This window comes from Hippocampus guttulatus, chromosome 23 (genome assembly GCF_054856545.1).
Source record: "Hippocampus guttulatus isolate MCC_2025c chromosome 23, RoL_Hgut_1.0, whole genome shotgun sequence".
Classification (NCBI taxonomy): Eukaryota; Metazoa; Chordata; class Actinopteri; order Syngnathiformes; family Syngnathidae; genus Hippocampus; species Hippocampus guttulatus.
Genome location: NC_141283.1, coordinates 3,520,867 through 3,532,164, shown reverse-complemented (window position 1 = coordinate 3,532,164; position 11,298 = coordinate 3,520,867). Strand labels below are relative to the sequence as shown.

General features: G+C 42.2%; 1 protein-coding gene across 1 annotated transcript in view; it reads right to left on the bottom strand.

The window, feature by feature from the left end:
* Positions 1 to 1,205: 1,205 nt before the first annotated feature.
* Positions 1,206 to 11,298, bottom strand: part of LOC147185762 (nuclear receptor coactivator 1-like) — a 28,856-nt gene continuing 18,763 nt past the window's right edge. Inside the window, exons 16-22 of the mRNA XM_086104373.1 lie at positions 11,041 to 11,209; positions 10,165 to 10,488; positions 9,893 to 10,012; positions 8,749 to 9,178; positions 8,145 to 8,304; positions 7,836 to 8,031; positions 1,206 to 7,590 (exon numbers count right to left, since the gene is read on the bottom strand). Of these exons, the coding sequence (XP_085960499.1) occupies positions 7,402 to 7,590; positions 7,836 to 8,031; positions 8,145 to 8,304; positions 8,749 to 9,178; positions 9,893 to 10,012; positions 10,165 to 10,488; positions 11,041 to 11,209 (1,588 nt within the window). The 3' untranslated portion in view covers positions 1,206 to 7,401. The remainder of the gene's footprint in view (positions 7,591 to 7,835; positions 8,032 to 8,144; positions 8,305 to 8,748; positions 9,179 to 9,892; positions 10,013 to 10,164; positions 10,489 to 11,040; positions 11,210 to 11,298) is intronic.

Below are 11,298 nucleotides of genomic sequence, written 5' to 3'. Positions count from 1 at the left end.
GCCTTAATAATCAGCCAAAGGTTGATGCACAGAGTAGCAACCCTCATTAAGGATACACTGGTGCCTTGAGATACGATTGACCCCCACTTCGGAATTTTCCAAGATATGAGCCACCGTTTTGTTCATTGTTCACTTTGTCTTGCGAGCAAACGTTTAAGATACGAGCGCCACAGCGGTAGGAGTGAACTCAACTCACCTCACAGCGAGCAGCATGTCGTCCATGTTCATTCTTCATAGCCATTTAGCATTCCTTAGGAAAAGCTAACAAATGCTGTTGACATGCTAACATTGTCAGTCAAGGTTTTTGAACCCCTTTAAATAGTGGATATTTGACCACAAACAGTGGAGCAACACGTAGAGAGAGATAACAGGCATATATATTCTTTAATATTATCATATTCAATCACAGTAATATCACAGCAGCTCAATACAGACTGATATCTGAATTACAGTCAAGCCAGGTGGCCATGGTGCACACACACAAACCATACATTCTATTGAATTATGTCAGTACTTTGTTTTAAGAAGCTAAAACAGTTGTACGTTGAACGACTATTTTTTTTTTTTTAATAATTCTCGCTCAAAGGAACAGACAAACTTCTCCCAGGAAGCAACAACATATACTTTAAGAAACCGTGCCGCGTCATACTGTATAGAGACATGAGTAAAGCAATATACAAGGATGTGGATAGCCGCTGTGCGTGTAATAAACTGTTAAGCGTGTACTTTTAAGTGTTAGAGCGGGGAAAGGACCACTGGAAAGGCTTTGCTGGCATCTTGTGGCTACATGTTCTAATACAAGCCTGGATTCACGTGTGTTGCGAGTTATAACAGACAGACGTATACTGTTTATGTATGCACACACACACACGCAACTGTATACATATCAAATAAAACTCATAGTATTCAAACAGATTCACTCAGGTTTATAGAAGGGGAAAACAAGCATATTTTTAAATACTACAAACAGATAACAGATCGTATGCTTCACCACCACTCACCTGCCTTTTACTCCTAAATTGTTCGGGATGGCCCTGTGGAGTAGAAACACATTGGTTTAAAAAATAAAAAATATTCAAATCAACTGCAAATTCAATCCATCCAGATAGAAATACATTTTTTGGATGTTTTTTTTTTAAACATGGGCATGTCTCCTGAAGTCCGGTGAATAACATTCAGTTAAATCACACACACCAAATAGTGGCTGCATTTTAAATGGTGCTTTTATTGCAATGTGTTGCATTCCCACATTCATATTCAGATGTTATAGATTTGTTAGTCAAAAAAAAAAAAAAAAAAATCATGTCCTCAACCTCAGAGTAGGAGCAAAACAAGAGTCACGAATAACGAAAACATTCATAAGAATTGTCTTTTAAAAATAGCAAGGGATCAAAAAATGATGCACGAGGTGTTTCGTGTGTACTCGACAAGTGTGTCTTTCTTTAGTGTGTGTAAACTTGAGCAGCCACAGACAAAAAAAAAAAAGTTCCAGCAGAGTTTTTGTTGTTGTTTTTTTGTTTTTTTTCACAAATGAGTCCAACAAGAAGAGGGAGAGGGAAAGGGGCACTGAGGCGGCCCACACTGATTGTCTAGAACACCCCAAAAAATAAAAAAGAGATACTTTTTTGTTGTTTGTTTTTCAAATCACACCTGAACAGATTGGTGGTGGTGGACGCGGATTGTAAAAAAAAAAAAAAAAAATGGTGGGTGAGAAAGACAGAAAAACTCCCAACATGCATACTGTCACTTGTCATATTGTAGCTGTTCCCGTGCCTCTTCTTTACAACCAAACCTTACATGGGGGTCATATCACAAAAAAAAGTAAAATGTATCATATATTTATATCTCAAATATATTTATTTATATTAATTTGTACAAGGGGAGAAAGTGGAACCTCGGCGCTTGAAAGCGGAGAAAATGCCACCAAAATCCAGACCAGACCATTATTTTTTCCTAATATGTATAAAAACTGTACACGAAAAGTGAGTTGACGAAAAGAAAAACGGCCGAGAGAAGCTCAACAGTAGATTGGTGCCTGAACACCGCCAAGAAACGTGTTATCTGGAATGTTCTGAGAGTTTGAGCGGGGAACAAAAAAAAATGAAGCTGATCGAGGATTAATTCTACCAGATTGTTTAAAATGTAGCTGTCCAATGAGAAGGAACTATTTCCATCACTATGATTTTGAATTTGAAACATCAAGAAAAAACGTTTTTGGTACAGAAACAAATGTAGGTGAGACATGTTTTTTTTTTGATGATTTTTGCATAAATGTTTGGCAAAGGCAAAACGTATTTTTTTGCGACAGCTTGACAAATTGTTAAATATGTTGCTGTACAATGCTAATCATGTATTGTTAATTTTTTAACAGCCTCAAATACAAAGAAAAATGTTTGTTTCTTTTCTGATAAATACAAAATGTTCACAAAACCTGGATACATTTTAGGGGGATGATATTTGCATATATGTTTCGCAAAGACGGGTAAATTGTGAATAGCAATGGTAATGGTCTCTTTTTTTGCAAATTATTGAAAATATTTTCCAGTGCTAAACATGTCGATGTTTTTAAAATCTAAAAGGTAAAAAAATTGTTTTAAAAATCAGTTGTTCAAAATAGGAACAAAAAACAGCTTCAAATGTGGCTTTTCGTGTTTTTTTTTTGCCGATATTTGAATTGTCAGTCGCAAAAACATGAAGTTCGTGCTAACCAGCATTTTTTTCCACCAGTACTTTGACTAATGATTTAAAACATTGCTGGTTTTGAAATCAGAATTATTTTTGTTTTTGCAATGAGGTTGGCAACGATGGAAAAAATAAAATTTGATAAAGCAATCGTAATCATCCTTTTTTTGCTACAATTTTAAATTGCTCTCAATTCCGCTACCCACTGCTAGGCATGTATCTTGTTTTTTGTATTATTTTAGCGAAATTTTTTGGATTATTTAAAAAAAAAGAAGCCCAAATTAAAAATTTTCCCAATTTGTCATGACTGCAAAAACAAGGTTTGGATTTTTTGGAACTAAGGCAAGCAAAATGCTAACGCTTGTGAATTGACGTGAACGGATTGTGGCTCGGGCAACATGGTGGGTGACTGGTTAGCAAGTCCACAGTGCAGCGGTACCGGGTTCGATCCCGGCTCCGGCCTTCCTGTGTGGAGTTTGCATGTTCTCCCTGTGCCTGTGTGGGTTTTCTCCGGGTAATCCGGTTTCCTCCCACATTCCAAAAACATGCATGGCAGGTAAATGGAACACTCCTGAGGTGTAATTGCAAACGTGAATGGCTGCTCGTCTCTGTGTGCTCAACGATTGGCCGGCGACCAGTTCAGGGTGTCCCCCCCCGCCTACTGCCAGAAGACAGCTAGGATAGGCTCCAGCACCCCCACGACCCTTAGGATATGCGGATTAGCAAATAGATGGATGGATGGATTGAGGCTAATTCCAGTGAGTTTTTTTAAACACCCTTTCTTTCCTATGGCAAAAAGGTGCATAGGTAATGTTGACTTTGGGCCGCTTCTGTTAAATGACAGGGGACGCTAACATCGTAATGAGGTTTGCATACAAGATCTTTTGAGGCTTTGGACATTTAGAAGGGGGGCAGGGGGGTTCTGGTGGTGGTTTCTCCACAATGCCGAGGCTCCACCATCCCATGTCCGCTATGACAATGAGAGAGAAAAAGAGAGAGAGAGAGAGAGAGAGAAATACAATATGGCCTTTTTTTCTCTTTTAAAAGAACCCGTACGACGACGATGACAAATAAAAACAAAGCCAGTCCACACTGCTCGTCGCTCTGTAAAAATCACATTCAGCAGTCGCTATAGAAACCATTCTCTGGCATCAGATACGTGGAGCAGGAAAGGAGAAGATCCATCATAATAATAATAATAATAATAATATACAGTATTCATCACACGCACTGATAGTCATATACATACGCATCATCATCATCACCGAAAGAATCTGAAAAATAAAAAGTAGAAAATCTTTTAAAAAAAAGAAAAGAAAAAAAAGGACAGAGGCAAGTAGTTATTTACCACAAACTTGTCTTGATGATGATCCTCCTTACTATTATTATTATTCACATTTGTCTATGTACACCGTGTTAACAAAAAAAGCCTGTACCTGCCGACTAGGAGGAGGAAGAGGAAGGGTGGAGGCCTTTCCACTGAGCAGCTGTTGCATAACATCCGGAATTTCAATGTGCATCTCTAGTTTTTTATCTTTTGTTTTTTGTCTTTTTTTTTTTTTTTTTGTAGTGTGGAGTGAATAGAGGAAAGGATCCATCATCCCTGCAGGAAAATACATCACCCAAGGGACTGGACGCAGGACAAATATTTAAAAAAAATATATAGATTATATATATTAATAAACATTCTCTCACTTTGCATGTGTCAGAAAGAAACAAATTCAACAAAAACAAAATGGTTCTTCCGAGCTGTGTGTACGCCCACAATACCTTTTTTTTTTTTTTTTTTAACGACATGGGAACATCGGATATGGGAAGTTTCAACGCCAAACCAAAAGAGAAGACACGAAAGATGCAAACGCTATCATCAGGGGTGGGCACACTTTTGGACTCATTTCAAACAAACAAACAAACAAAAAAAAAAGCTCAAATTTACATGCCTGATTAAATATTTCATTCTCATTGTTCCAATTTTTTTTTCAAATTTTAAAATCATGAGAATTAACCAATAATTTAATAATGATACGTAAATTAATGAAAGCATTCACATCTTCACTTTGCACATTTTAGTAAATGAGAAAAAAAAACTAATTTTGCCCCCCAAATTTTATACACAACATCCTGCAACAACATGAAATTTGCAAGTTTTTGTTTTTAAATGGGGCACGACTCTTTTAATTTAAATACTTTTTTTTAAAGCATAACACATTATAGCCTAAGACCAATACAATGACATCCATGAAAAGAAAGTCCAAAAAAAAAATTTGGCCGATTTTTTTATCTCTTAAAGTTAAAATATTGTAAAAATAGAGAATATAGTGTAAACATTTGAATTTTATTCGACCAAATATCGAAATTGGCATCAGCCTAAAAAAAATAAATAAAACTTAAACACATTTCACATTGTCATTTTGGGATGTTGTGAGTAAAATCTTTGACGATTTTTTTTTTAAAAAATGGATTTTAGAATACTGAATACTTTCTGGATGGACTATATAAAATAGTTTTGACTAATATTTACTTTTTTAAATGACAATGATTAAGAAAAAATAACAGCATCTTTACGAACCAATTTTAGGACCCTTATCCCACCCCTGTGCTATTTGGACAAAAGTATTGGGACACAGTTTTTCCGGCCTGGCCCAATACTTTTGTCCACATAGTGGTTCAAATAGAAAAATTCGGCAAAGTGAAGAAATGGTCGTCAAAAGGAAAAAAAAACAACTCAAAATCGTCTCTAAAGTTGTGCTAAAAGAGCATGTTGCGGTTTTGCTAGCTCGAGACTGCATTACCAGAATATAAAAAATAAAAACTGTATAAAAAATTTTTTTTAAATAAAAACAAAATAACCGAAGAAGAAACTGCTGAGTTCACAGTGTGAAACGAGGTCCGAAAACCAGGCGCCATGCGCGTCTGGTAAAGAGGAGGATGAGGTAATCGTAAGAAAATCCAAGTAACATAAAAGTGCTCTGAGGTAGGGCGCGGAATGACATCTCATGATGGTGGCGTTCAATTTTAAGGGAGTCTGAAGTGCAGGATGTGAATACCCAGGGCGTGAAAAGATCATAAACAAACCGGTTTGGCCGGCGCGTGAGAGAATGTTTGCCGCCGATTACGACCTCAAAAATACGCACCTGAAGTGCTTCCTTGAAGGCTTTAAAACTACAAAAACAGCCACGTAGGGTTGGGGTATATTTAAACATTTTGCATGAAGTTCTTCACATTTTTTTTGAGGGGCAGGGAACTACTTCCTCCTCCGATGCAATATTTTTTTTTTTGTTTAAATATCAGTACGGTATGACTCTGATAACTGTTGCATTTATAGCCCCCTTTCACACGGAGCCGGTGGCCATCTTGGGTCGGTAAAATAGGGCTCAAGTGCTTGTGCCGGATTCAGGGAAAAAAAACAAAAAACAAAACAAAAGAGAAGAACCGGTGCTAAAACACCCGCGAGACGTGAATAGCCGTTTTGTTTATTACCCCTTTTACACTAAGGAAGGACCAAAGAAAGCTGCTTTGGTCAATACCAAACAGGAAGTCTGAATTCCATTACTGGTGCCGGATTTAGTCAAATGTCATAGCACCGGGGCTTATTTTGCCTTGTCAGCACCGCGTGAAAGGGATGGTGCCAGGATAGCTTGTTGAGTTTATAAAACGGTGGCTGAATGTTCGTGCCGTATTCAGGGAAATAAATAAAAATTTGGGACAATTTTTGCATCGAGAGCATGTTTGTCGCCATCTTGATTAATCCGTGTTACATCGAGAGTCCTTAAGAGGGCAGTCAAATCAGGCAAACATAAAAAGAAACTTGTGTCCTTGCTTCGACTTGCCGGCACTGCGTGAAAGGGGCATTTTCCACTTTTCTTTTTGTCATGGGTCACCCTTTAATGTCCTTCCTTCTGTACTGTACAACGCCACACACACACCAGCGTGGCAAACAACACTGATAGGCCAAGTTAGCGCGGGATAGAAAATGAGAGAATCAAAAGAGAGAGGGGAGGCCGAGCCGGCCTCATATTCACAGCTGCTGAGGTGAGGGCTAATAAACACGCGACTGATAAATGATCCCAACAGTTTCTCACGGGTTTTGTCTTTAATACTCAATACAAAAAAAAGAAAAAAGAGAGTAAAGAGTTTCAAAATAAAATGTGAGCAGCATCCCATCTGTCTCCCATCCTTAGAATCGTCACCGTGCCCTTTGCGGGCTGTTGTCAGATCGAAATGACGATGCTGAAGAGAGCAGAGCGACAACGAGAAAAACATAAAAAATTAAAAATCGAATAATCGCGTGTGTGGAAGAAGAAAAACGAAAGAGAAGAAGCTCAAACTTCCACCAGGCACTGTGTAGATGAGCGTCGCAGAACCAGCTGATACCGAGCTTCCGTCGTCACATTCCCGGAAAAGCGAACGGAAAAGCCCAGACGATGGGGGCACCGCCCCTCCGAGGTACTCCCGTGTCCTGATTGGACAGAAACCAGGAAGCAGGTGGTGGGTGATCGCTGGGGTTGGGGGTTGATGAGCAGCAAAGACAACACTGCCTATTCAATAGGCTGAGGCAGACAGACAGGTTGTCAGACAGGCAGCTCGCCGGCGCCCTCCGCGGCCAGATGCCGTCCATCCATCCTGAAGTTAGGTGAGGCTGTCACGAGTCCAGAGGAGGCGTACGAGTCAAGTGGGAGTGGTGGTCTGTCTGCTGACGGTTTGAGGTGGCTACGAGGATCACTCGGTGAGCAGCTGCTGGAGAAGGCTCTTCTGCTGGGCCTGGCTGGTCTGGGGGCCCTGCGGGGGTCCGGAACCCTTCTGGGCGGCGGCTGCTATGGAACCCTGACTCAGATACGAGTCGCCACCCACCAGGTTGACGGTGCATTGGACGTCGGCGAACACTTGCACCTGCTGCAACTGCTGAACCTGCACACGGGGAAAAACATGCTTACATATGGACATAACGCACAAGTGATTTTTCAGGCTGCGCAGGCTCCCCCTAGTGGTAGGCAGAAGAATCACTGCCCAGGCAGAGCTCAGTTGTATTTAGGTTTTAAATTCAAGACAAATGAAATATATATTTTTTTAAATCCCCTGGAAGTCGTGTTTTGTTCAGGAAGAGGAAAATATTTCATAATAGTAGAAAATCATTCCCGTTATTTGTTTCCGACCTGCTGGTCGCCACACAGCGGGCCTACGCCGCCGCCGCCGCTGCTGTTCAGGCCGCCGACAGGCTGCCCCAAGGAAGGTAAGGAGCCCACGCCGGCCGAGCCCCCCGCCATGGACACTGTGATGCTCATGTTGTTGTACACTCCCTGCTGGCCAAACGTCCCTCCCCCGCCGTGCTGCGATGACGGACTGAACAGGCTGTGACACACACAGAACCAGCAAAAATAAACGCATTGCAGTTTCTGCAGGTGGTAAAACATGAGGAGGGGGTAATAATTACAACATCTCGGCAGTATTTCTACAACGCTCACCTGTTGCTGGCCTGCTGCCAGCTCTTCATATCTGGAGACTGGTAGCCAGGGGGTGGAGATTGTTGGAGCAGAGGACTCTGGGAAGTGGAGTTCTGAGGCGACAACAGTGGACTGGTGGGTCTGATCTCAGGAGGAAAAGGCGGGTCCAGCTGGGCCATGGCTGCAGGGAAGTCAAAGTAAATGGTCATATTTTATCTATATTTGGGCTGGGCCATTTTTCCATTTATTAGAATTTAGTTGTCAGGACAGCTTTTTTTTCTTTTTGCATAGAATTTTTTTGTGGCTCCCATAGTTCCGTGTCTTCCCATTTCAAAGCTTGTTTGGATTTGGAAGAAATGAAGCAAAAACCAGAAAAGCGTTGCTCAAATACATACAATTTTTCTCAATATTGTCATTAACATTTTTTCATAGGGGGGGAATAATTGTAAATTGGATTTTTGTGAATTTTGTATTTTAGTTCGTCAAATTGCCCCCCCAAAAAAATCCAGAATGTGGCCATGTCATGACTACGCTGTATGGCATAACTAAAAATGCATTTCTGGGAAAATTTCAAATCTAACCGTAAATATGAGGATGATCATTTTGAATGGGTGTTTGTACTCACCTGCGCCCCCAAACTGCTGCATCGGGGAGCCGCCACCGAAGGGAGGAGCCTGCACGCCGCCTAGCAACGTTGCCTGGCTATTCAGTTTGCCGTCCAGGGGGCTCCCGGGGATGGGCGCCCCTCCCGGCATGGGGCCACTGAATTGACCGGGTGAGGTAGGAGGGTTCCCCGAAACCGGGATGTAGCCAGCAGTGAAGTTGAACTGCGCTTGCTGCTGAGGCGCCGACGCGTTGTTGTTATTGTTGGCCCCTTTCGGGACCCTGGCGACGACTGCGGGCGGGGCGGCAAAGCCGGTGCCCCCCATGGGGGCGGCGGAGGCCATGTTCTGTCTCATCAGCATGACCTTCTGCTGGAAAAGCTGACGCTGGCGGTGCTGGATGCTGTACAGCTCCCTCTGACGCTGAGCCAGCATCTGAGCGTTTAATGGCGGCTGGGGACCGAAGACAAAGGTTTAAGGTTTAAGACCTCTCCTTTGTTAAACATGAACACAAAAGGAGGTCATACTTTTTTTTTAAGTTCCAATCAATAGATATGAAACAGTCATTCCTGAATCAATTTGGTCATTGCAAACTAACTTCACCAAAAATCTACACTTTAACATTGAGTGCCACTGTTTGTATTGAACGACAGAAAAAGATGTTGCTGCTTAAATTAAAATATGGTCAAAGTCAAGATTCATTGAAAATTGTTTTCACAAAGCCAATTCTTCCTAATTGAAAAAAAAATAAACATTTTCAGAGTTTTTGTTATGTAATACAGGACTCCAGTTTCTTGTGTAATTATTTATCAAATACCAAAAAAAAAAAAAAAAAAAAAAAAGGAAAAAAAAATCCAAACTGTGTGTAATGTATGTTGGTCGATATGGATTTTTTTTTTTTAGGTCAAAATGAGATTCTAATATTTGGCAGAATGAAATTCCAGCCACAGATTAAAAAAAAATACAACTGAGAGGAAAATCAGGGAAAATGTTGGAAAGCCCTTATCTTTTGTTGTAATGTGCTAATGAGTTAAATAAAAAAATAAAATCAAAGTTGGTACACTCTTCTACTTCCAGGAGCTGCACCTCCATACAGTGTAACAACTTGCAGTATTGAGAAGTGCAGAAGTCACGTTCAAAAGGCAAATGGCTGCACAGGTGGCTCACCTGTGAAGGAATTTGAGGTTGCGGTGCCCCCAGACGAACGGCCATGTTCATGTGCTGGCCTCCTCCTACTCCTCCTCCTCCTCCTCCAGGGAACGTATTCAGTGCCAGACGGTTCTGGAGCTAAGGATGGAAGGGAAAGGAGAGATATCAGACATGGACAGGATAATTAAAGGACCTTAGGAGGGACAGAAAAGAGGAGGTCAATTAGGCCTGCATACACTCTGTACGTACCCATCTAAGTCCCAAAATGTGAATTGCGTCTTTGCTCTCACCTGCTGAGGACCCTGCAGTCTTTGCTGGAGTTGCAGCCGGAGCTGGTTGGGTGGCAGTCTCGGTTGGGGGCCCATCCCTTGCGGAGGACGGCTCATGCCCGGCCGGAGACCCGCCACGGCCGCGGGCGCCCCGCCGAGGAACGTCCCCCTTGCGGCCCCGTAGCCCAGCGCCTGCTGCTGCCCCACGGTGGCCAGCTCGGCCGGAAACTGAGCGGGCGGCGTGAACTGGGAGGTGTAGGAGGGCAGCTTGGGGTCCAGAGAAAGTCCGGTGGCGGTGACTTGCTGAGTTGGGAAGCTTTGGGGCATGAGGTCATAGCAGCCACCCTGTAGGGGGGGGACAAGTCAAGCAGAGATGTCAGGAACCATGAGACCACTTGAGAACGGTGCAATTTGTGTGCAAGCAGAAAGCATTCACAGTGTTTCATATTTCATCCGGATTTTTGTCGGTTCCAGACTAATGCAAAAAAAAAAATGCAATCAATGATTTTTAATCTCTCAAATGTGTGCACCAAATACAGAAACCCACTTGCTCTTCACTGGGGTTTTTTGGAAGAAAGATGTACTTTCCTTAAATGTAAATAAACATGCAGACGTGGCAAACACTCTCGGGAGCAACCTAGGCTCCTTCCTGACATAGACAACTGCTTCATACTTTCTTGGACCTTCTACTGTACGTCTTTGGCGCCATCTTGTGGCACATTAGTGTATTTCAGAAATATGAGCTTCCATCCATCCGGAGTTGTGTGTAAAATGTTGAGGAACAGACTACATTTAATCCATTTTGAAATATGGCTGGAAAATAAAACAAAATGGGGGGTGGGGGGCAGTGAAACGCTGTGAATAACATTCCAAGGCATACAGTCAGACACTCCGCACCTGCACCAGCTTATCAATGCCCAGGGCTTTGTCTAACTCGGCCAGTTCACTTTCATCAGTGCCGCTGAGGAAGGAAACCAGCTGCTCGAGCAGAGCCTTCTCGTCATTCCGGGCCTCGGGCGTGGGCGGCGGACCCAGGACTTCATCCAGCGTACAGGGTACGCGCTGCCTGCTCAAGAACAACAATGCGTTTAGATGTTTTCATAATTGTTGTCAACAGCGGGGCGTCACCGTACTTGCGGGTGGCACTGAAAACAA